The following is a 27,027-nucleotide window of genomic DNA, read 5'->3' as shown; positions in this document are numbered from 1 at the left end:
TTCCTTAAATGCAATTCATTAACCAATTTTAAATTGCGAATTTGCAATATTTGGCCGCTATTTACCACGAAGTCTGACTTCGTGGTAAATAGCGAAAAAATTGAAAAAAGCACTTTAGTGCATTTTTCTCAGTTGCATGTTACACACACACACGTCCTTTGGACATGTGTGTGCGCAACTCCTGTGTAAATTTGCATTTCAGGGGTGCTACAGGGTGTCCTTTGGACACCCCTGGCACCCTTGAAATCGCATCCTTATTTGCGATTAGCAAATTGCTAATCGCAAATAAGGAATAATTCCCTATTCATTCCTATGGGCCTGTAGGCCCATAGGAATGAATGGGAAGTTATTCCTTATTTGCGATTAGCAATTTGCTAATCGCAAATAAGGAAGATGTAGGAATCGCAATATTTTTTGCAATTCCTACATGAATCCCGTTTTGCAAGTCCTTAATCGCGATTCCTTATGAATCGCTATTACAGACTCAGCAAAACGGGACTTTGATGAATCTAGCTGTAAGACGAGGACAGTAATTAGTAAGGATAATGATAACTAGAAGTTATTAAACCATCAGTATGACTCTTCTCCTAGGTCTGTGTTTATTTTGGATTAATTCCTTCTTTACTTTAAATCCTTTGACTCAAGCCCACTGCAAAAAAACAATTTGTGCCGATAACCAGAAGTCATTAAACCATCAGTATGACTCTTCTCCTAGGTCCGTGTTTATTTTGGATTAATTCCTTCTTTACTTTAAATCCTTTGACTCAAGCCCACTGCAAAAAAACAATTTGTGCCTAAGCAGTGGAAACAAACAGCCTTGTATTGTGTTGTTTGGTCAAATTGCTCTTTCAAATTTAAGAAAAGAGTAGCAACAAGATGTGTTCCTAGAGTAGCAGTGTCTTTATTCACTTGCTCATGTCAGTGGAGTAGAAGGTTGTGTCGACAAAGAAACCAGGAGAGCCAGAAAAACATGGACACTAGGACAGAGACACAAGTACTTGTGCCTGGGGACAAGCCTGACACCGAGGGGGCAAGTGGCACAGGCTAATATCGATACAAAAGGGGGTGGTGATGGACGAAGCATCTGAACCAATCAAACACTCACACCCAGTCAAAAGATCTGGGTTTGATCCATCACCGTTCTTTAGCCCAACTCTGCCACCCCAGTTCAGACATGGCTATATGCAAATCAGTCTGACCCTGTGCCTCGTGGGAACAGTCCAGCCTGAACTGCCAAGCCATGCCTTCCCTGGACCGGAAACAAGCTTCCGAGGACCGGTTTCTGGCATTACAGCCGTCTTCAGCCCGGCTTGCTTGAATCCAGTGGCAAAGTGAGCAAGGGACTCACGTCTGAGCATACCCTGCCACACTTATGGTGGCCAAAAGCGGTACAAAAGGGGGTGGTGATGGACGGAGCATCTGAACCAATCAAACACTCACACCCAGTTTTGGGTTTGATCCATCACCGTTCTTTAGCCCACTCTGCCACCCCAGTTCAGACATGGCTATATGCAAATCAGTCTGACCCTGTGCCTCATGGGAACAGTCCAGCCCGAACGGCCAAGCCATGCCAGACATGGCTATATGCAAATCAGTCTGACCCTGTGCCTCATGGGAACAGTCCAGCCCGAACTGCCAAGCCATGCAATATCGAGTCATGCACGCACAGGCACAGGCAGGCAGGCAGGCATGGGACACGGTCATGGAGTCAGAGGTGGTGGGCCCAGGAAGGCTTAAAAGTGGACACCATGAAGACATGGAACCTTGGATACAAATGGACGTCGCCATGCTGCAATCGGCCATCTGACATCATATGACGTGCATCCAATATATTCAAACATAGCATATCACAATATACTCAATAACAACTTTTATAATATCGCCTCTACCCAGTCTTAAGGGTATGCATCCATCAATACAGAAGGTAGAGCTATTTCATATGGATGATGTCATAGTTTCGTGATTTTAGTATATGTGTATGCAGGCAGCTTGACACGGATGCCTTAAATGCTGCATAACGTGAATGCTATTACTTTTGCGGCAACTTGTAACTTATGATCTGGAGTAGATAAAACTATTTTAATATTGAAGTGCTGTGACTCCTTGGTTTATGTCGTGAGGGGGCGACACCATGAGTTACCCGCACCTGGTGACACCACCCCTAGTGACACCACTGCTCCCTTTCACCCCTCCCAACCCCGTCGTGTTACACGGCGGGGCAGGAGTCGAGTCCCCCACTCAGGACCCGTCTCCACACACATGTGAAAGGCGCTAGAGAGCAGAGGTAAAGCCGGGAGCCCCTCAGCATCACTTCGCTCAGCACCAGCCCCTCGGCATCTAATCTGCCTTCTTGCCTTTATATGGGGATGTCTCCTGTATCGGCCGGCCTCCGCCCGCAACCCGCCTCCGCCCCCTCCCTCCCTCCTCACCATACACACACCTCACCAGACAGCTCCTGTCGTGAGCGAGGGGAGCGGGTCTCGGTGCTCACTCGGCTGTCCCGGAGATCTGAAAGAGAAGACAATGAGGTCCCAGTGGTGTAACCCACATCAAATTAGAAACCCCTGCTGCGAACGAAGCCAATTAGACTGCTTGCGAGAGAGAAAACCGCGAGGTACCTCAACTCTGACAGAAAAGAACACCGAGGCAGCTCCAGTGCAGGAGAGAAATGACGGGAGACATGTCCATTGCACGGTGAAGAGATCGGACAGAGCTGCTCTGCGTGAATAGAGGGCAGTGGGGTAGTTAGTTCATCTCTCTGCCTGGCAGAGGACAGAGTGAGATTCCCGCTATTCATTAGGAAGGGCGGACAGTGAGAGCGCCCTGGAGTTTGTTTGGCCCTGCATTGTTAATAGGGTAGGGAAGTAGTTCTACTCAGGGGCTTAGTTTTCATTTGAGCACCAGGTGCAGTGGCGCCGGGCCCCAGGGGCCCAATGAACGCTCATCATGGCTCTGTTTATACCTCAAACAGCAGCCAGTAGGCGTATGTTCTCGCTTGAGCTAGCGCCCATGACGCACTGTCCACGCTACAGGGTTTACAATGTGACAGAAGAGACAGGTACGTGCTGAAATGTGACATAGAGAGAGGCCCAAGCTTACCGTCTAAGGGAACTAGAGAGCCTTAGTATCTGGCAGAGACCACAGCGAACCACGCGTAATGCTCGATAGAAAGTACAGAAGACAGTCCTGTAGTCTGGCAGGCGGGACAGCGAGACATTCTCTCTGTGTAACAGAAAGCACCCGAGGCAGACGTACAACGAGACAGCGAAAGGCGACAGAGCAGACAGACACCGGCCACTATTCGGTTCTCCTGCCCTGTCCTAGAACAAGCCGCCAGGCCGACTTCTCCCCTGGCCTCTCGGTCTCTGTCCCTGCAGTGGTCAGCACGTGCACTGGCACTGAATCCCAAGGCTGTGTTGGGGCTCCCGGCACCCCAGTTATGGATCTTCTTTTCTACACATTAGCGGTCATGTAGGATGCATGTTCCGAGGCCACGCTGGTCCATGGCACCCTTGCTTCAAATAAGTAAGGGGTGGCATGTCGGGAACTGTGCGGTAACATCCAACAGGTGGCAAAACCGTCCCAGGGGCAGCCTGCTATCACCTGGTGTGGAGCCTGGGTTTAGAGCGACCCTGGTGGTGCTTACTGGCACCAGAGGCAGGTATTGCCCTCCAACGAAGCCCCCCCCCCCCCCCTTGAAATATACACTTAGATAGTTCCATGGGGTAACGTATTTGTTGCTGCGATCTGTACATAAACTCTAGGTCACAAGTTCGAATTGGCACCGCCAGTGGCGTAGCAAAGACGCCATAGGGCCCAGTCTAGTGAACTGAACCCTCCCCCCCATGTCAAGTACTGCCATACATGTATAACTTATGGGCACAGGGCCCTTCAGACCCCTGGGCCATGGTGCCACTGCACTCGTTGCACTACCAATAGCTACACTTTTGAGCGCAGCTTGTCATACTCCCAATACCGAGAATGAGCTCGGTAATAGGCTAGTGGTGCCAATTATCGGCTTCCCTGCGATATCACAAGTCGGAAGCACCGAACACTAAACAACATACAAATAAGCCACGTAACCTCCGCGAATGCTGCGCCGCCCCATTCCGACCATCCTCATGTGCGTTCTCTACTATCACCTCCTCCTCCGCAAACTCCGCCTCCACCTCGCTAGGGACGGGAACAGGGAGAGATGGCTGTAGGCTACCTCGGAGGGTGCGGTACCTCGCATCTCCCACCTTCCTCGTCCGCACCACTCCTGTGATAGCCGCGGGGCTCCCCTTTCAGCTGGAGTCTGTTTCCGTGGAAACCTCCACTGGTCCCTGAATGTGCACAGACACCGCGCGCGGTGGTGGTGGGGGCGGGGAGGGAGGGGGCGCCTGCGATGACCGTCTCCCGGAGGCGCCAGCACCTCTTTGACTCAACGAGGGCTGGATGGATGCTGGGGGAGAACCGAGAGGAGGTCCGCGTGGGCGGAGCATGCGAGAGTTAACCCTTCGCAGGCCTCGCCCGTGTTCAGCCTCCTTGTCCTCTCACCTGGCCCGGGCGCAGGTGAGCCTCCAGGCACATTGAAGCATCCTCTGCATCCGCCTGAGGAGGGAGGGCTCCGGCACCACCACCCACAGCCGCAGCGCCGCAGCTTCTGGTCCATGGTCGCCCCCGAACGGGTTAAGGGATGATCGCAGGCGCCGGGGTGCCTTCTCGGCGGTTCCGTATACATAATCAGGGGAATTACTCCCGGGAGCAAGGCGCAAACGGAGCAGAGCGCACCAGGGCCGGGGTGTGAGGGACGGGCAGCGCGCATGCGCCGGGGTCCCGCAGGTGAGGAGCCGACAAGCGGCAGGTGCTGCCCACCCCTGTCAAGAGAGGCTGCCACCGGCACGACGCAGGCTCCGAGCCCCACCGGCCCACACGCTGGCTCCCTCTGGAAGCCTCTGCCGCAGCACCGACGAGGTGACTGGAACATCTAGATGTCCTTAGTCAGAGACAGGCACAGCAACATAAGAATGGCTGAGCGTGACAGCATCCAGAAGCAAGGGGACCGGCCACGGGCTCACACCAGTTTAAGGGAGTTCCAGGTGTTGGACTATGTTGTTGGTACCAGCAACAACTAGAGAAGGCTGAAGCACGGTCCGAGGTGGGTCCCTCAAACAGGAGCCACATATCTTCCTCCCCTCGTCCATCTAGGCACCTTCAGTGGAATTGCCCAGGGAAACTTATATGATGCCCGGACAGAACATTCACCGCGTGTGTGGCCATCTCTTACATTGGGGAGGTTGTGCTAGCCCGCGGCATTACTCAGCCCTTGTTCTGTGATTCCCCATTCACCTATTTTCTACAAGGGGACCCAAACTTCAGTGGATGTGATTTGTGTCACTGCCTGGAGATATTTTGAAGGAGGCTTGCCTGGTTGGGTACGTCAAGCTACTCCCCATCTGTGCCCCACCTGGAAGACCACCGAGGGGTGCTCTGCTGCCCGGCCTGGAATGCACTTCTGATGGATGGGTAGCGCTCAGGACGTGCTGAGGACCATGCGTGTGCGCAGCCTGGCGGGGTTCCCGTGAGCATCGCCCGGGCATCTGAATAGCGCAGATGGCATAAGAATGCCCGTGCGCCGTGGTCACGTAGCCCCCCAGAACACCTTCTTGGACACAATCATCCGGAAATTCGAAGGGCAAAGTAAGTGTTGCACACCCCTGCTTGTTTGCCACAATGCCGTCTCACATTATGATAAGATAGCACAGTGGCCTAAGTCACTGCTGTGAAGGTGTGTTCCAGTGTAAACATTGCCGCGAGTAGGCCTTGAGATTCTGCGATATATCCTGGTTTACTCAGTTGACCGATATTCTCTGCACCTGGGTGACACGCTTTACTTTCACTGTGCCTCGCTGCCCTTGTTTATCAACACTGCGAGCGCTTGGAAACGGTTTTGCATCACCATTAAGAACTATATTTAAGTTAACAGCGCCATTATATTTAGTGTGAAAGGGTCAAACTATTGCATTTTTCAAGTCTGTTTGCGAAGTTGCTGTTTAAACGTGAATACTTACAGCGCCATGGAATAATAAGACAGCGACAGTCAGCGTTGGAATATATTCATGATGTATTCACGGCCCTTGTCCCTATCCCGGCCGAGGTTTTCTTGTCGCCAAGGCAACTCCCAAACAGAGAATGCATTTTAATCAACGGTTAGTCATTCAAGGTTTGTTGGCCGGGGAGAGGGAACGGGGTAATTTTAGCACAAGCATTACACCTGGGTGGGCGCCATTTACAAAGGTAAAGCACGTTACACCTTCCTTGACATACCTCATTCCAGAGAGTGACACCCCCAGCGAAGTGGGCAGTCATAGAAGCCCGTACGCCACGTTGTCTGACGTGACCCCAGGGTCACGGGTGAAGGGGACTGCGGCATACCGGAGACGGTGCACGCCTGGGATGTATAGGCAGAGACGGATGAGACGTTAATGAAATATGTAAATGAGGTGGTATGAGCATAGCAAGGGCAATAATAAAAAACAATGGCCATTATCATAGCACAAAACCAAACAGAACTGTGTCTCGTTGCTGATGTTTTCCCGCCGAAACCCCTGGAGGCTAGAGGTTCACGACATCACCACAGGACCTCACGTACTGGAAAGGGGGACCATGGCGAAGGGGGGGGGGGGGGCGACTGCCTCACTCACAGAAAGGAGTCAACCCAGCGTTCCTCCCCACTGCTGTTTGTTGTTTATTTGATAGAGATGTGGGTCATTTCCATAGAAACGTAGACCTCGATGACTGGTGCGTGCCCACTCTGCCCAATGCCACGGGGTCTCCCTGACATACAACACACACGTGGTTTACAGCTTTACTCCCCCGGCTGCTCCAGCTTCAGGAAGAGGTGGTATAAATAAATATATATAAACATTCACTTTAATGGCAGATAACGAAGCTCCATTACCATCCAATCTAATGCTTCTTTGCCATTCCAGATATGTTGCCCATTTGAGGTCCCAGGTTTTTCACTGCTTAGTATGTTTTTACTTTCAGTGAGAATAGCAACAACCAGGAGAGATGGCTGGCCTGCCGTGGGGAGTCTGTCGAGTTTAGGGAGATGCCAGAGTCCAGGCTCCCCTCTCTGCCTATGTACATTTACACGTCACCATCTCATTCATTGCATCAGAATTATTCCCCTCCTCATCCAGATGCTGTCAGTTAGAGAGCGGGGCTATCCTCCCACTCGCACGTGGCTCAGCGACCCTGCCACAATCACACTGTTTCAACTGATCGGGACCTAAAATACAGCCAACATTTGGGTTCTGCTTCTGCCTTAGGGCCCGGGCCGGCCCCAGTGCCACTGCACCGGATGCACCATTAATAACTACGCCCCTGGGCGTGACATTTAAGCGTGACATTTAAATTAACATGTGGAAAATTGCAAATGTGATCTAGGTGCAAGCACTGAGCTACTCCATCTCTGACAGACACAAGCATGAAGATAAACACACTCGCTTCACCCACTCACACAACAAACACAGTAGGGTGAACACAACGGAGTATGCTCATAGTTACTGAAAAGTGACAAGGTGGAGAGCAGCAGCAATGCAGGTGCCGCTACCTTTGAAAAAGCAACGAGTTAAACTGTTTCCTGCTTGTCACCCTCGGTGGGAGGTGTCTGGCCTAGACAGGAGCAGGCTGTGGGCGTCCAGCTACAAATAACATGATTTGTAATCTCAGGCTTAACCCCTAGCCTCCGGGGCAGAAAGATAAGCAACATACCATGATAGTCTCCTATGTAACTGGAGGTCCCCCGACTCGCTTCCACGCTGGAACATTCTTTCCTAGAAAGCTAGGCCTGCTGGTTCGCACAAGTTATGTTATGTTAAGGTATTTGTAAAGCGTATAGTTGCCCCAGAAATGAGACTTCCCAGCGCTAATTTCTGAGAAAGATCAGTGGAGAAACAGAAGGTTAGACGGAGAATACAAAAACAACAGTTGATGGACAGAATGCAGAACATTGTCATACATTCACCCCAGTTCAGAGATCTGGGCCTAAATCCATCGTTTTTTTTGCTCACCATGCCATTCCAGTTTGAACCCAGCCATATGTAATTCAGTCTTGACCCAATGCCCCATGGGAACAGTCCAGCCCGAACTGCGAAGCCAGGTCCTCCCTTGACTGGAAACAAGCATTCTAGGACCGGTTTAATGCTTTCAGCCGTCATCAGCCAGGATAGCTTGATTCCAGTGGCATGGAGAGCACGGGACTCACGTCTGAGACAAATGCAAAAACAACAATTGAAGGACAGAAAACAGAGTAATGTCATACATTCACCCCAGTACAGAGATCTGGGCCTAAATCCATCGTTTTTTTTGTGCTCACCATGCCATTCCAGTTTGAACTCAGCCATGTGCAAATCATTCTTGACCCTGTGTCCCATGGGAACAGTCCAGCCCGAACTGCCAAGCCAGGTCCTCCCTCCCTGGACTGGAAACAAGCATCCTAGGACCTGTTTCGGGCTTTCAGCCCTCCTCAGCCTTAAGTTGGCAGGGTATGCCCAGATGTGGGTCCCTTGCTCACTTTGCCACTGGATTCAAGCTAGCCTGGCTGATGATGGCTGATTAGCCAGAAACCGGTCCCACGATGCTTGTTTCCGGTCCAGGGAAGACATGGCTTGGCAGTGCGGGCTGGACTGTTTCCATGAGGCACAGGGTCAGACTGATTTGCATATGGCCGTGTCTGAACTGGGGTGGTGGAGTGAGCTAAAGAATGATGATGGACTAAACCCAGATCAGTTGACTGGGGGTGAGTGTTTGATTTGCTCCAGTGCTCCGTCCATCATCCCCTTTGGTATCGCGTTGTTCGCCCTAAGTTGGCAGGGTATGTCCAGACGTGGGTCCCTTGCTCACTTTGCCACTGGATTCAAGCTAGCCTGGCTGATGATGGCTGATTAGCCAGAAACCGGTCCCAGGATGCTTGTTTCCGGTCCAGGGAAGACATGGCTTGGCAGTTCAGGCTGGACTGTTCCCATGAGGCACAGGGTCAGACTGATTTGCATATGGCCATGTCTGAACTGAGGTGGTGGAGCGAGCTAAAGAATGATGATGGATTAAACCAGATCAGTTGACTGGGGGTGAGTGTTTGATTTGCTCCAGTGCTCTGTCCATCATCCCCTTTGGTATCGCTAGACAGAGAATAGCCAGGTCTTCACAGCCCTTCTGAAGGACCAGTGATTCTGGATGCTCCTAATTGACAGAGGAAAAGCTTTCCAGAGTGCGGGAACTTTGGTTTAAAAAGAGCACCCTCCTGTTCTCGCACTTCTAACCTGAGGAAGGTAGGCTAGATGAAGCTTAGGAGAGCACAGTGCTCGAGAGGGGGCATGTGCGCAGAGCAGATTGGATAGTATGGGAGGCCCCTGACGACTGAAAATTATAGGAGTAATGCAGAGGGCCTTAAAAAGGATTCTCTTATCCACCAGGAGCCAGTGCAGCCTGTAGATAAAGCTATTAACTGGACAGAACTTAGGAAGGGTGAATAGAAGCTGTGTCACAACATTTTGGGTTATCTGAAGTCTTTTGTGGTGCACATGACCATTTTGTGAGGCACCCATTTCGGTTCTGCAGCCACTAAGCCTAACAGACATCAAGCTAGTATTGGTGGAAGCCTCCATGATGTCAGCATACTGACCTCAATAGATCAAACACTCAAGACCTAAGACCCTGTTGTTTTTCTCTTTACACATTCGAGAAGAGGTCAAATTAGATCTGGGCCTCTCCCAGAGCAGGGCCTCAATTACCAAGACTTTTCTACCCTGAGAGCCACTGCAGTGGGCCATGTCATCACCAGGCCAAGTGAAGCGAGGCACGCACTTTGTTCAAGTTCAACCTTGACTAGGCTATTGGGTGATGGGAGACCGCCTTCTGGCAAGATGTTGAACAATGCGGCTCTTGACACTCTCTGGTGTTTCCCAACATGCACTTGTGGATAGCGAATCACTGGACTCGTCAAAGCCTGGTCCTCTGACCCTCACTGCTTGAATGGGCTTACCAGGAGTGAACTCAGGTGGGATCAGAAGTGGCAGGTGGCAGCCACCTGAACTCCTTAGGCCTCAACGTGGTCTTCTGCCTGGAATGGGGTTCTCGATGCAGGCTTTTGGAACCAGGCACTATGAGCTCTTCATCCCTTAGGTGGTGGGAGATGACCCTGATAGACTCCAGGTGGTCTCACACCCCTGGTCTGTTCTAGACACTGCCTGCGATGGCAGAGGCCTGAGTGGGACATGGTTCTAAACAGCCTTGACATGTCCAGAATAGGAAGCAACTGGAAGGAGTGATCCAAGGACAGATGCTGGAGCATGTGGGATGGCTTATCAGTACTCAGTCTGTAGTTGGATCCTTCTAACCCTCTCATAAGAGGCACCCTCATACACCAACCGTCCACATGCCGCAGAACGGGTGCAGTACAGTCAGCAGCCATAGAGCTACATGCACATCTGGAGCTGGTCCCTAACATGCAGCACTCCTGTAAGCAGGGCTTTAAATGGGATAAAAAAAACTGGGGGGTCTGTCAAAAGGGGTGTGGCCAATGTAATTAAGGGTGTGGCTTAAAACACGTAAGCTAAAAATCTGTGCTTAGCATAGTGTGCCGCCCCACTTGTATTTTGCAGTTTCTGTCATTGCATCCACATATATGATACAACAAGTCACATCTTACCTACACGTCAGGACTATTGGATTTGTCAATGGATGTTAGTTGCATAGGATAAATAAGCAGCAACTATGGCTTGTACACAATATTGAAAAAGCTTCCACTTAAAGCCCTGGTGACACCACAACAATGTCAGGGGCGGCTGGTGACATTTGAAAGTGGTGTGGCGTAAACTAATTTGCATATTGCACCGCAGCGAGCACAGCGAGCGAGCCCGAACCACTTTGCATCCATCCATACATCATTCATGCATCCACCCATCCACCCACCCATCCTGCATCCATACATCATTCATTCATTCATGCATCCACCGATCCATCCATCAATCAATTCTGCATCCATCATTCATTCATGCATCCACCCATCCATCCATCCTGCATCCATCATTCATTCATGCATCCACCCATCCATCCATCCATCCTGCATCCATTCCTGCATCCATTCACCCATCCATTCATCCATCCATCCATCCTGCATCCATCATTCATTCATGCATCCATCCACCCATCCATCCTGCATCCATTCATCCATCCATTCATCCTGCATCCATCATTCATTCATGCATCCACCCATCCATCCACCCTGCATCCATCATTCATCCACCCACCCATCCATCCATCCACCCATCCATCATCCATCCTGCATCCATTCATCCATTCACCCATCCATCCTGCATCCATCATCCATCCATCCACCCATCCATCCTGCATCCTTTCCTGCATCCATTCACCCATCCATTCATCCATCCATCCTGCATCCATCATTCATTCATGCATCCACCCATCCATCATCCACCATTCATTCATGCATCCACCCATCCACCATCCATCATCCATCCATCCACCCATCCATCCTGCATCCTTTCCTGCATCCTTTCCTGCATCCATTCACCCATCCATTCATCCATCCTGCATCCATCATTCATTCATGCATCCACCCATCTGTATGCGTGTAGTTACACGCATACAGATGGGTGACGTAAATGCTACTATTTCCTCAGAAACCCACATTCTTTTTCTGTTTTATTTTAAGTTCCGTGATTTATTGAAGCGTAAATCTTTGCTCAAACTGAGCCCTATTTCTCTTGGTAAATCGGGCAGACTCCTGCTTATAAAGTCCAATAAGAGTAACAAGGTGAATGAATAAAATGGCTTTGACAAGAGTGTGAACATCCTTCCGACTACAGCGTGACAGTGATAACCGGCCTCAATTCATACGTCTGATTTCCACCTGAACTTCTTTTCTTGCTTTGCTCTCTGAAGCATCTGCTCTCTGAAGCAGTTCACTGCCGACCACATTTTTAATCCCATTGAATGCTACTTTTCACGATGAAACAATAAGACTTCGAGTTTAAATATGTGCCAATTATTCTGACACAAATCTATACATTCTCCTCCCATTTCACGATTATTTACAATAAGAGGCTCGAACCTGGTTTCCCAGCACCAAAGTCGACCGCGCTAACCGTCAGGATTGGCTGGGGGGGCACCATGACTCCTCGCCCAGTCCCCCTGGTTAACCCCGGGGGCTGTGGCCCGCCCCCAGGTCCTCTCTCTAAGGGGAAATGCACAGGGAATCAATCTGCGCATGCGCGAACATGATTCTGCCCATAAATCAACTTGCGCAGATGCAGCAGGCCCATCCGCCCCCCCGCACGGAAAAGTCGGGTGTCTCCCGGATTCCCGGGCGGCAGGTAGCGAGCAAGATTATTTCAGTATTTGTTGTATTTGTATTTTCGTGACGACGCGGTGGGTCCATGGGGCTTAGTGGGGCTACGCCCCTACGCCCCAATGGACGCACCGCGCCTGAACAATGTTGCTGCTCCTGAGTTTCAAAAAGAAAAGGGAAATCCAGAGAGAAAATGACTCTCTTTAAAGGATTTCCCGTCCCCTCACCTTGCATGACCTCATGCTGTAACTTCTCCACTAGAGAGAAGTGAGCAGTGTGAGCATGCGCACATGATGTGCCTGCAGTCACTGCAATCCGGATAAAAATGGACCATCTGTAACAAGGCACAAAACAGAGCCCAACAGAGACCCGTTTCGAGGCCCTCCTTTACAAAACTGCCAGTTCTCAGACCCGGCCCACTTAAAGCTCTGCCTGTAAGCTTAAGTCACTAAGACAGAACTGGTGCAGCCCAGTGAAGAGCAGTGCACACCCACGCACACCTAAAACACACAGAACAATCAAGGTGTTGGCTGTTCCAGTGCAGCCTTACTTCACAAATACAGAGCTGATACATCTGGAGCACAGCATGCATCTCACGCCTGCTTAACCGGTGTAGCCAGGGCCGGCTTTAGCACTGGTGGCACCCAGTGCGACAATCATGTTTGGCGCCCCTAAACCCCATGACTGCCTCCTCAGATTCTCTCACTACCACTGGGCAGTATTGCCCTCATCCCTCCAATCATAAGTTATTGCAAAACACAGGGCCCCACCCCGTGAGGTCAGCGCCCACTTCACAGGTCAGCGCCCAGTGCGGCCTCACCAGTCGCACTGCCCTAAACCCAGCTGTGGGTGTAGCAGGACAGAGCAGCTAATACCCTCACACACAGACAGTAGGTGTAGCTTGGAGAGCAGCAATGCAAGCTTCCCTCATGCACAAGATAGGTAACACATTTGCCTTAGCAATCTAAGCTTCCTTTAAATAATAGATACACTAGACGGATCTTGAGCAGCAGCACAGCGCTGTTTCCTCATAACATACAGTGGGGGGAGCTTTGATTCCCGCTTACTTCACATAACACTCAAGCCAGCCTTTACTGCTCTGCAAGCAAACCTCTTTGATGTATGACTGCAGCTTTCGAATGTTGCCAATCCAAGCTTCTCTCTCATACAACACAGGCCAATGGGGCAACAGCAGCGGAATCTACACATTGTCACTGCAGAGCAAGCGCCTCCTACACACAGGGGCGACAATGCGGACAGTAGCTCCACAAACTCCTTTCTTAGTGAAGTATTTCTGCATTGGCAGCAGGATTACAGTCATACTTCAGTTGCAACTGACACAGGACAAGCAGCAGAAAGGAAAGTTTCCTTTACAGTCAAGAAGAACTAGTGCGCAGAGTCTTACTCGCAGGCATAGGAACGAAAGTCATTTTTTTTCTCCTGCTTCTTCTCCTTCCCCTTCCCCTTCCCCTTCCCCTTCCCCTTCCCCTTCCCCTTCCTCATCCTCCTTCTCCTTCTCCTCCTTCTCCCTCGATTCCTTTACACCACACTGGTCTAGCATAGGAAAACCTAGGCATTAGCAGTGCACCCATCTCTCTCTCTTGCTCTTTCTCGAGGGAGAGGTGGGGCGCCGCGGCCAGGGCGACTGACGCTGGAATCTGGGGATCACGGTTCGATCGCAGGTTAGCCCAGCACCATGTGACTCTGGGCAATAGCGGCCCCCACCTAGAGACCTTAGGGGTGATGTTTGCGCTTTACAAATGTGGATTATTATTAATGGGTATCATCTTCCAATATTGCCATCAAGCAGTTCTTTTGACATTGGAAAGCAAGAGGCTTAATGGTTTGTGAATGTCACCAGAACCCTGATATGCTAATACAGGACCTTATAACATGTTATTCGTTTTGTTTTCTATATATTTGATGTTCATTTTGAGGGAGCTGGCTCGAAAAAGCTGCAATCTTTAAAGCGCAGCTATTAACAGCATTGATTACGTTTACAATATTTATATTTTGATTACCTTTCTTGATTAAATTGTTGCTAAAACTATGGATAGTGGTACGGGTCAGTGGATTGATTCAAATTTGTGGCTGGAGCATTTACTACATAATTCAGTATGCAAAACCTCAAGGGGTAGTTAAGCGCTTTATAAAACTACAATAATAATTATTATGACTATCCGACATTTGCAACATAATTTCTATATTTCACAAAAAATGTCAAATGGCTCTCTAGAAAAGATCTCACGTAATTTTATTTTCAGTGGTTGCACCCTCCATTAGGGCGGAGGAGCATCACCCCCTTCTGCCAGTGCAGCAAAAGTAAAAACTAGAATGGTAATGAAATAAATTACCATTTTATTTTTGACTGCTCCCAGTCCGAGCAGTGTTTGGGGCAGGGCATTGCTGCTGACTGGCAGCAGGAGAGTGGTGCTCACTCCACCAGTTTACACTGCGCATGTCACTTTGGCCGGCTTTCTTGTGATGGCTAGCCTGACAGGCGCACTGTAAACCTCTGTACCTAGCAGCAGGGTGGAGAGCAGGGCCAAGCTCCCAGTGCCTGCTGACACAGCCCACTCCAGCCAATCCTGGCACTGCTCTCATGCTGCTCATCTGCAGCATGAAAGCAGAGTTGGGATTTGGATAGAGGAGCTGGCTGAGGCTCTAGGAGGATCACGCTGACTCCAATAAAGACGAGGAAGCGTGGGTATGTTAAGTTCGTTTTTAATTTATTTTTACCTTTTTGGTGGACCAGCGTAAAGTTTGTATTTCAAAGGATAGTTGAAGTCATGTGATAGTAGTGGGAAACAGTACCTGAATCTGTTGACAGCAAAAATACATTGCCATTCGTTGAAGTGATTATGACTCACTGCAGTAGAATAACTTGTATACGTTTTGTTTGATGTTGGCAGGCTTGTAGTAGTATATTATTCTTACCAGCAGTATCTGCTTCGATCATTATTTATAATAGAATTGAGTTCTGCCACTTTCTATATCAGAGTGCCATATTCAGGCTAAACACCAACCACTGAAAAATTCGACAGACACCGTGAAAAAGACGCATTGCCTTAAGCCTTAATTCGGGAACTCTCAGTCACTGCCCATTATAAAATGTGATAACGAGTGATGATTGAGAGCTTTGGAATCTGACCTGAAGGCACTGTGATTTATTACAGTACCTGCCACTGGGTTTGGCACTTGGTTCAATGACCATCCACCGTTGAGGGTCACTGCCCATTACTATTTATTTTGTTTGCTGCCTGATATAGATAACTTTGTTATGTGATGTATTCCTATAGGTTCTGTATCGATCCCCCTATTCCTGACCCTGTTCTGGTTAACAAGTTAACTAGCAGCCATCCCATGATGCAGAAACCGTTATCTGATTAAGCCACACCATGGCACAGGAACGTGTTATCTGATTATGTCATAACGCTTGCCATCTAATTAGACAAGCGATATTCCTCCAGCCCCTGATAAGGCATACGGAGTTCTCAAAACAAATCAAACCTATGACACCCCGGGAAAAACCCTGCGGCCATTGTTTTGATTTCATCGAGAACTTCAGCAAAAGAATGTGCTAATGACCAAGTCGTATGACATCCTTATTGACGTATCTATGTCCATCCTTACGTCAACCTCGGCACCTTACAGGTATAAATATTACCGGTATAAATTAGTTTTACATATCACATTAGCCCAGTAGCCCTGACTATTACAAAGCTCTACAGAGTTTTTTTGGTGCTGTCATAACATGTCATTATGATGATGGTATCCATATTTGACACGGAATGATATATATATACTGGTTGTCACCAGTAGGTAGTTATAGTTAGGACCTAGTTTCCATAGGAAAAGCATTTTTTGAGTTGCTTATAACTTTTTGCTCCCTTTTATGAATCTTTACCAAATTTTTCCAAAATTGTTTTTAGCGGTGTCTTGTGCATGGAAAGTTTCGGGGTGATGCGTCAAGCTGGGGCAGAAAAAAAGGGGAGTTAAAAAAGTGTATTTCCCATGTTAATTCCCATAGGGATTTTGAACACAATTACAGCCCGAACTGCTGAATGGAATTACATCAAGTTTGGCAGAAAGCTAGCTCTTTCTCCAGAAAGAGCCCTCTTAGAAATGAGGGTCTCAAGTAAGTATGGGCGAATTTTGCGAATTCGCGATCCGCGAATTTGCAGATTTGCGAATTGGCGATCCGCATAATTCGCGAATTTGCAGATTTTTTTTGCGTGTTCGCGGGGCGCTTTGCGTGTTCGCGGGGCAATTTGTGTGTTCGCGGGCTTTTTTTTGTGCGAGACCGCTCGTTGTTGTGCCCTTCTGCCCTCTGCCCTACTCGTTTTTGTGCCATTCTGCCCTATGCCCCACTCGTTTTTGTGCCCTTCTGCCCTCTGCCCCACTCGTTTTTGTGCCATTCTGCCCTCTGCCCCACTCGTTGTTGTGCCCTTCTGCCCTCTGACCCACTCGTTGTTGTGCCATTCTGCCCTCTGCCCCACTCGTTGTTGTGCCCTTCTGCCCCACTCGTTGTTGTGCCCTTCTGCCCTCTGCCCCACTCGTTGTTGTGCCCTTCTGCCCTCTGCCACACTCGTTGTTGTGCCCTTCTGCCCTCTGCCCCTCTCCTGTTTTATTTTAGAATGGCGCCGGCAAGCTGCCAGCGCCATTCTAAAATAGTTACTAAGTTAGCTTCATCAGGAAGCACTAGTAGATAAAATAAAGCAGGTGCTCGAATTCAGTTAAACTCGAGCACCTGCTTCTATTAGTGCTTCCTGTTGAAGCTAACTTAGTAACTATTTTAGAATGGCGCTGGCAGCTTGCCGGCGCCATTCTAAAATAGTTACAAGCTTGAAACTTGAACTTTTGCCCCCCGGATCCGTTCCGCTTGCGGATTTGTGGATTTTCAGCAAATTCGCGGGAATTCGCAGAGTTGCCGAAAATCCGCAAAATCCGCGAGCGGAACGGATTTTGCGCCCATGCTTAGTCTCAAGTTACAGTGGTTTGAACCCTGTCCAAGTAGGGACCCTTGTTCTAATAAGGGTAAGGGGATCACACAGCTAAAATAACCCCTGCTCACTCCCTTGGTAGTTTGGCAAGAGCAGTCAGGATAATCTCAGAAGCAATATGTTAAGCATTTGTACAAAACACGCACAGTAACACAGTGAAAAGACTACAAGTGGACATGACAGCAGTTTAGAAAAATAACCAATCTTTATCTGAACAAAACAATAGCAAAACAACAAAAATCCAACATATGCAATTAAAGATATTACTTTTAAAAGGTTCAAAATGGTTCAGAACATAGGAAAATATGGGTGGTTCTTTTATCACAAAGTACCTGGGATGCGTCAAAATGAAAGACAGAAACGGGCACAGGAGAGGTGAGGCACTGAAAAAGAAAGGCGATGCATCAGTTCCTTAATCCCAGGGAGGGTGATGCATTGGTTCCTTACTGAACGGCAGGGGAAGTGATATGTTGGTTTCTTACTGTAAGGGGAGGTGATGCATCGATATCCGTACATGCGGTCTTGGTTCCTTACTGCTGGGCAATGTTGATGAAGGGCTTGGCATCCAGGGATGATGCATAGAAAATCCAGACACTCTTGGTCGATGCAGTGGTGGCAAAACAGGTGCTGCATCCATTTTCCAGCAACAGGTAAAGTGATGTGTCGATTTCTCCAGCCACACAGCAAGGCCTGCATCGGAGTCGGAGGAGGCACCACAGACATCAGTGACATGGTGCTCGGGCCTCGGGCTGTGGCGATCTTTCAGTCGCATTGCAGGCACTGCATTGATTCTTCAGCTTCACCGTGGCGATGGGTTGATTTTTCAACTGCATGGTGTTGCTGCCTCAGGAAAAACAGGCACTGGAGGTCAATGCCTGGATTTTCTTGGCTTGTTGCAGCAAAAGCCACCTCCAAAGGCCCAGAACTGGAATTGACACTACTTGGCAGGCCAGAACTCCCAACAGAAGAGTTCAGAGGCTGCAGCAGAGGTCTTTTATGGCTATGAGACTTCTTAACAGGAGTCAGGCACACACAAGCCTTTAGAGAACCTTAACACGCAGGGGTAAGTAGTCAAAATATCGAGTTTTTAATTTCGACTAGACATAATATCGAGTTAAAAATATAGACTAGACATAAAATCGACTAGACATAATATAGACTACTAAAATATCGACTAGAAAAAATTAATATCGACTAGAATAGCAAAAATATCGAATCAAAAATATAGAATGGACATAATGTCGACTAGACAGAATATAGACAACAAAAATATCGAATTTAAGGTAAGTTATTATTAATATTTAATTTTTGTGTAGTATAAATCTGTAGCGGGTTGTGGGTTTATAGGGGAATAGGGTGGGAAGTAATTTAATTATAATTAATTAAATATGTTATTTATTTATTGGTATTTATTTAGAATTAATTGTTAAATTATTAATTGATAATTAATTAAAATATAATTGCTAATTAATTTTAATTGATTAATTGATAAATATTTTATTTTTAGTAATTTATTTATTGTAACGGGTTGTGGGTTTATAGGGGAATAGGGTGGGAAGTAATTTAATTATAAATAATTAAATATCTTATTTTATTTATTGGTATTTATTTAAAATTAGTTGTTAAATTATTATTAATTGTTAATTAATTAAAATATAATTGCTAATTAGTTTTATTTGATTAATTTATATATATTCTATTTTTAGTAATTTATTTTCTGTAGTGGGTTGTGGGTTTATAGGGGAATAGGGTGGGAAGTAATTTTATTATAATTAATTAAATATGTAATTTAATTTTTTTGTATTTATTTAGAATTAATTGTTAATTAATTATTAATTGCCAATTAATTAAAATATAATTGGTAATTAAATTTAATTGATTAATTGATAAATATGTTAATTTTAGTAATTTATTTTATGTAGCGGGTTGTGGGTTTATAGGGGAATAGGGTGGGAAGTAATTTTATTATAATTAATTAAATATGTAATTTAATTTTGGGGTATTTATTTAGAATAAATTGTTAATTAATTATTAATTGGCAATTAATTAAAATATAATTGGTAATTAAATTTAATCGATTAATTGATAAATATGTTAATTTTAGTAATTTATTTCATGTAGCGGGTTGTGGGTTTATAGGGGAATAGGTCGGCAAGTAATTTATTTTAATTAATTAAATGTTATTTTAATTATTGGTATTTATTTAGAAATAATTGTAAATTAATTATTAATTTGTAATTAAATAAAATATATTTTGTAATTTATTGTAATTGATTAATAGATAATTATGTTACTTTTATTAAATTAATTTCTGTAGTAGGTTGTGTGTTTTTAGGTGAATAGATTGTCAAGTAATTTAATTGTAAGTAATAACATTTTTGAATAAAACATTTATTGAGTTAATTTTTCAAAATACGTTTAAATTAATTATTTCATTATTAATAGGTAAATAATTAGTATTAGTAGGTAATTTTTATTGTTAATTAATTTTTATTTGTATTTTAAATTGATTAATTAATATTGTTTACACAATTGTCAAATATTTTAAATAATTTGTAATTGGTGTTACTATTTATATTATTTATATTTAAATAAGAAGTATTTCTTTGCCCTACTATTGCACTCACTGTAGTTGGAATAGTAATTTTAGCCCTACGCTATCCAACGCTTTCCCTACTGTTTCACTCACTGGAGTTGGAATAGTAATTTTTACCCCTACACTATCCAACGCTTTCCCTACTGTTGCACTCACTAGAGTGGGAATAGTAATTTTTACCTCTACGCTATCCAACGCTTTCCCTACTGTTTCACTCTCTGGAGTGGGAATAGTAATTTTAACCGTACGCTATCCAACGCTTTCCCTACTGTTGCACTCACTGGAGTTGGAATAGTAAATTAAACTCCTACGCTATCCTACGCTTTCCCTACTGTTGCACTCTATGTAGTGAGAATACTAATTTTTACCCCTACGCTATCCAACGCTTACCCTACTGTTACACTCACTGGAGTTGGAATAGTAATTTAAACCCCTACGCTATCCAATGTATTCCTTACTGTTGCACTCTCTGGAATTGGAATAGTAATTTTTACCCCTACGCTATCCAACGCTTACCCTACTGTTACACTCACTGGAGTTGGAATAGTATTTTAAACCCCTACGCTATCCAATGTATTCCCTACTGTTGCACTCTCTGGAGTTGGAATAGTAATTTTTACCTCTACGCTATCCAACGCTTACCCTACTGTTACATTGACTGGAGTTGGAATAGTAATTTAAACCCCTACGCTATCCAACACTTTCCCTACTGTTGCACTCACTGGAGTGGGAATTGTAATTTGTATCCCTACGCTATCCAACGCTTTCCCTACTATTGCACTCTTTGGAGTAGGAATAGTAATTTTTACCCCTACACTATCCAACACTTTCCCTACTGTTGCACTCGCTGGAGTGGGAATAGTAATTTTTACCCCTACGCTATCCAACGCTTTCCCTACTATTGTACTCTTTGGAGTAGGAATAGTAATTTTTACCCCAACGCTATCCAACGCTTTCCCTACTGTTGCACTCGCTGGAGTGGGAATAGTAATTTTTTCCCCTACGCTATCCAACGCTTTCTCTACTGTTGCACTCACTGGAGTCGTTACAGTAAATTTAACCCTTTTGCTATCCTACGTAAAAAATATTGTATATGTTTTGTAAATAATATGTATATATATATATATATATATATATATATGTTTTAAAAATATATAATTATTTTTAGTTACATTCATTATTTCTCAGTTTTTCGTTTATTTAAGTATTTTAAATATGTTTACATTAATTTAATTTATTATTATATTACTTTTAATTTACTTTTAAGACATTTAAAGAATTCGAAATTTTGACAGTCTATATTTTTTACACTCGATATTTTGGAGTCGATATTTTTGTACTTACCTGTTTGAAGATAGGAAGTCGATATTCTTGTAGTCGATATTTTTAACTCGATATTCGGTCCTCTCGATATTTTGCCTGTCGATGTTCTGTCAGTGATCCCACGCAGGATGTGGAAACCAAAGTCCAATCCATTCACTGCCCAAGACAGAAGCAGCAAGCAGTAGGTCAGCACAACAAAGCAGCAAGCAGAATAACAGTTACCTTACTACAGCATCCAGCCCTTCTTCCTGGCAGAATATATTAGTCCAGAAGTGTTCAGAAGTTATGGTATCACAGCTCCAGTACTTATACAAGTTTCTTCCTTTGAAGTAGACAAACTTCAGAGGAAAGTCTTTGTAGTGCACAAGACCCTGCCTTTCCCTGACTTGGCTCCAGACACACTACAGGGGGGTGGAGACAGCTTTGTGTGAGAACAGGCACAGTCCTATTCAAGGGTCAGTGACAAATCCTCCCACCACTCTAGCTCAGGAAGACCCATCAGCTTAGTAGTGGGCCATCAGGATATTCAGGACACACCTCAGCTCCCATTGTGTGACTGTCTAGAGTGAATGTACAAACAGCCCAACTGTCACCCTCCTTCAGACGCGGATTTCAGAGGCAGTCAGAGGCACAGAATGGTAAAGAAAGAAAATACCCACTTTCTAAAAGTCACATTTTCAAACCTGCAATTTAAGAACCAACTTCACTAAAAGATGTGTTTTTAAATTGTGAGGTCAGGGTCCCAACTCCACATCTCTATCTCTTTCAAATTGGAAGTTACACATGTAAGATTTTATAAGGCAGCTCCAATGATAACCTATGGGTGAGCTAGGTCATGCAACAGTGAAAAATGAAATTAGCAGTATTTCACTTACAGGACATGCAAAAAACACCAGTACATGTCCTACCTGTCAAATAACCAGCACCATGCCATAGGGATACCATAGGGGTGCCTTAAATGTTATAAAAGAGGTTTAAGCCTGGCAAGTGGGTGCACTTTCCAGGTCAACATGGCAGCATAAAACTGCCCTCACAGATACTGCTGTGGCAGGCCTGAGACATGGCTGGAGGGCTACATATGTGGGTGGCACAGTTAGTGCTGCAGGCCTGCTAGTAGGATTTGATTTACAGTGCCTGGGCACACCTGGTGCACTATACTAGGGACTTACTAGTAACTGAAATAAGCCAATCACGGAGAAACCAATTACCAATACAATTTACACAGAAGCATATGCACTTTTGCACTGATTAGAGTCCTAAAGCCAACAAAAACAGATCAGGAAAAATAGGAGGAACAAGCCAAAAAGTTTGGGGTTAACCCTGCAAAAAGGTCAAGTTCCAACAAGTCCTTTTATTTTTTGGTGTTAATCCATTCAGTAGTTTTGGAGATATTAAAGAAAAAACAAATTTGTATATCAAGAGACTTGAACCTTCTGCAAATCCTTCCAATCTCATGTAGAGATCTGATTGACTGCCAACACTTCAACCAGAAAGTGTTGGCAGCCATTTTGGGACTTGTCTCAGCTGAGTCCCAAACAAAACGCTTACAAAATAAGAAGGGCAGGGTAGAAACATCCTGACAGTCTATCCCTATTGCTGGGATCCTCCAGGCCCAGGGACCCCACCAGGGAAATAAAAGCATTTTTTTTAAATGTTGCTGTGATTTACTGATGGATTCGGGAATTTGCTATCTCATTGGTCAAGCAGGCTTTTTCCCCCATTGGCCATCTTTCTCCTGTGTCTGTGGATGATTGTCAGTGTATGGGCGGTTGGCTGTCCGCAGGTGGCAGCTGCCCGCTTGGGCTTGGTTGCAGGTAAACAAATATGAATTCAAATCTTTGTAAAGTAATTTGCATATATGTAGTGCATAATAAAGGTTCAGGAATAATATAATCTTTAATGAAGGGATTTAAACTAGTGCCAACTGCGATTCTCAATTAATCCAAGTGGGATCATGGTAAGAATCATAGAGCAGATGCAACAATGATGGCTGCCATCAAAGTTACACATTACGTTAACAGGGCAAAAACAGGGATCTTGTTTCAAAACCAATGTCAGTTATTCCAGTACTCAATGAGTAAAAAGGTATAATTGAGGTACACCAAGGCCCACCCCTTGCCAACTGCTGTGTTGGTTCCCTCTCATGGGTCATCAGATACTTTCTTGACTGTCCATGCCAAGAAGGGCATTCCATTTCCTCAAGACGTTCCAGCCTGGAGAAAAGAAACAACACTGGGGCAAGACGGAGACCGTTTCTGAATTTCTCACAGAGAACCAGAAAATTGACAAAGCACTCTACAGGAGACGTATCCAAAATTAACAATACGTATTCGCCAGTCAGCCATGTCAGTATAATTGATGAGTTGCAGAGGTATGTTGACAGTGATTCCATTTTCTGATCACTATCCCTTCATTCCACACTTCCTGGAAGTGCCAGACCTTTTTACATGCTCAAACTTTGAAAGAAATCTTGGGGGAAATACAAGGATGGGGACTCTGTAGACCTCCCACTCTTGGATGGCTACCCCTGCTACTCTTTGTTTGTCAATAGTAGACAGTCCAGTGGGCTGTAGCCCAGTAGTGGCACTAAGCCTGATAGCCTGCTGCAGTGGCAGGTGATCCATACCTATTACACTGTGGAGCAGACACATCTCTACCACCCCAAAGACATCTTCCTGGTTGATTCAACTCAATGATACTACAACAATAGCACACCCTGGCGGGAAATCCTGGCATTTCGAAAAAGCTGTTCCTTTGACAACTCAAGAGGACTGGTCGAGGGCCACTCGCACATCCGGTCAGAGTGTGTCATACGACTCACTCCAGTTGTCCCGGCCTTAATGAAACTCCATGCCAGGAATTGCTCTACTTTTTACATTGATCGGCCACCTCCTCGATCAATGAGTATGGTGTAAGGCAGCAGGGCCATTATATGGACCTGAACAAGCATGGGTACAATATATAAGAAATCTGTTTAGAGCCCTCAATACCCAGCATGACTCGGGAAACTCTAAAAATAGACTATTAGTAGGTAGAGCACACTTTCTTTGTGTAGGAACCCTCTTCATGCACTTGACATATTTTCATCTACGTGTTTTGGTTTGCTATGTCTGGGCAGTAGATATTTGATAACATCGAATTTATTAATGGTTTGTTTTGTTTAACGGGACAGTAATGTGAAAGTAAAAGGAGTTTAATCGAGATACAGATCCTTGTAGTATTAAGTGTTTGGGTGGGTGTGCCAACATACTTTGTGCTCTGCTGCCCATTTCCATGGCTGCTCCGTTTTGTATGGCCCAGTCTGCCTAGATTGTTTTTTTAAGGCAGGCCTCTATGCAGGAGCATAGCAAGGGAAACATCCTTTACAACGCAACTTTTACCACGCAGTGCCTTTACGACGCAACTTTTACAACGCAAACCATTACAACGCATTGCGCTGGGGGAGTTCTAGGATAGGGAATAGGTTTAATTTACTATCCAACACCTTCCCTACTATCCACGGGGACTGGAGTTGGAATAGTAAATTAAACTATTCACTATCCAGCGCCCCAAAGCACTATGCGTTGTAAAGGCATGCGTTGTAAAAACAGCGTTGTAAAGGCATGCGATGTAAAAGCATGCGTTGTAATGTCATACATCCGCATAGCAATGATGCGACGTTAAGAGTGTGTGGTATATGTTTAAGATAACTATCTGACTAAGTCTAAGTAAGATGCATTTAATGTGGTGAGGGGAAAGGAAACGAGCTGGCAGTGTTCTGACTCTGTTTTGCTTTGTGCCATGTTAGGCAGAAGTAAGTCTCGGAATTATCATGATAAGCAACACATTTTTTATTTCGGATGCACAATCCCCCAAAATCAATATACATCGTATTGGTAACACTGTTGCATACTATAATTCAGATTACAAATAAAACCACAGAAGAGCAACAGCTTAACACTTTGAGCTCTACAGATGTGTCACATTTCATCCCAGGCCGGAGAGAAGCGGGGAGCCTGCGAGAGGCTGCTTGGTGTTTTATTCACCCAGGTGTTGATTGTGTCCTGCGATAAACGCCTCCTGGAAAAAAGCATCGCCAGTCCAGAATGGTTGCCTTGTGCCCTGTGCGCCAAGGTGAAGCTTAGAAACGAAACAAAGCACGCTGCCACCCCCAAACCTTGTATGTGGCAAACAGAACTGCGCTTATCACATACCTGAGTCCTACAGCCAGATTCATCAACGGAAAATCGGCTCGCAAAGGGCCAGGTTCTGAGAATCTGGCCCTTTGCAAGCGCAATTTTTGCATTTGGGATTCATCACCCTCAAATGCAAAAATCGCAAATTGCGAAATCGCTAAATTGCGAGGGATTTCATTTAAGGAATCTCTATTTGAGATTCCTTAAATGCAATTCATGAACCATTTTTGAATTGCGAAATCGCTATTTTTGGCCGCTATTTACCGCAAAGTCTGACTTTGTGGTAAATAGCGAAAACTTTGAAAAATGCACTTTAGTGCATTTTTCTAAGTTGTATGTTACACACACACATGTCCTTTGGACATGTGTGTTCGCAACATCAGTCTACATTTACATTTCAGGGGTGCTACAGGCTGTCCTTTGGACACCCCTGGCACCCTTGAAATCGCATCCTTATTTGCGATTAGCAAGTTGCTAATTGCAAATAAGGAATGACTCCCCATTCATTCCTATGGGCCTTTAGGCGGGAGACAACCTTTACAACGCAACTTTTACTACGCAGTGCCATTACGACGCAACTTTTACAACGCAAACCATTACAACGCATTGCGCTGGGGGGCGCTCTAGGATAGGGAATATGTTTAATTTACTATCCAACACCTTCCCTACTATCCACGGGGACTGGAGTTGGAATAGTAAATTAAACAATTCACTATCCAGCGCCCCAAAGCACTATGCGTTGTAAAGGCATGCGTTGTGAAAACCACGTTGTAAAGGCATGCGTTGTGAAAGTATGCGTTGTGATGTCATACATCCCCTTTAGGCCCATAGGAATGAATGGGGAGTCATTCCTTATTTGCGATTAGCAATTTGCTAATCGCAAATAAGGAAGCTGTAGAAATCGCAAATAATATTGCGATTTCTACATGAATCCCGTTTTGCGAGTCTTTAATAGCGATTCCTCAATAATCGCTATTAAGGATTTGCAAAAGAGGACAATGATGAATCTGGGGGCTAATTCCCTTGACACCAGAGGAGGCCCGAATTCCCTCGCACTCCTGTTGAAAGAACACTGTTTCTAACCGGTGGAACATAAGCAAGCGTGGTTTTGGTTCAGCACCATATTAGTTACATAAACAGGCACCTGACACATGAACCGCATTATTCAACTTTTAATAAACACTCCATGAGGAAGTATTCCTGTTCTAAACGCAGATGCAACGACCTTGTGCACGAGGGTCACATAGTGCACGGATTCATGTCTGGGCAGAGTTTTGATCTTGGAATCGAGTCTAGGGATGCCTGGCCCAAGGCTCTTCTTCCAGAACCATTGACAGACGGACCTGGCGAAGTTTACTGATGTCATCTGGAGTATTGAAGCAGAGTTTGGACCGGGAGTTTTGCAGAGGTTCCTAATGTGCCTCAACCATGAGAGGTTCATGGTTCCTTGTCTTCCTAACTGACCCCTTGTCGTTTCCCCGGGTCAGGGCACTCACCAGCATGTTCTGTTTCAGAAAGGTAAGTTATAGGTGTACTTGGGAAGGGACTGTGTGGTGGGTGTACTGATTATGA

At 45.7% G+C, this 27,027-nt stretch overlaps 1 protein-coding gene across 1 annotated transcript in view; it reads left to right on the top strand.

Annotated features, from left to right (window-relative positions):
- Positions 1-4,717: 4,717 nt before the first annotated feature.
- KCNH2 (potassium voltage-gated channel subfamily H member 2) overlaps positions 4,718-27,027 on the top strand; it is a 1,950,790-nt gene continuing 1,928,480 nt past the window's right edge. The window contains exon 1 of the mRNA XM_078662767.1: positions 4,718-5,682. Within this exon, the coding sequence (XP_078518893.1) occupies positions 5,607-5,682 (76 nt within the window). The 5' untranslated portion in view covers positions 4,718-5,606. The remainder of the gene's footprint in view (positions 5,683-27,027) is intronic.

Source organism: Lissotriton helveticus, chromosome 10 (assembly GCF_964261635.1).
Source record: "Lissotriton helveticus chromosome 10, aLisHel1.1, whole genome shotgun sequence".
NCBI classification, from domain to species: Eukaryota; Metazoa; Chordata; class Amphibia; order Caudata; family Salamandridae; genus Lissotriton; species Lissotriton helveticus.
The sequence above is the reverse complement of the archived record's forward strand: the minus strand, read 5'-3'. Positions and strand labels throughout refer to the sequence as shown.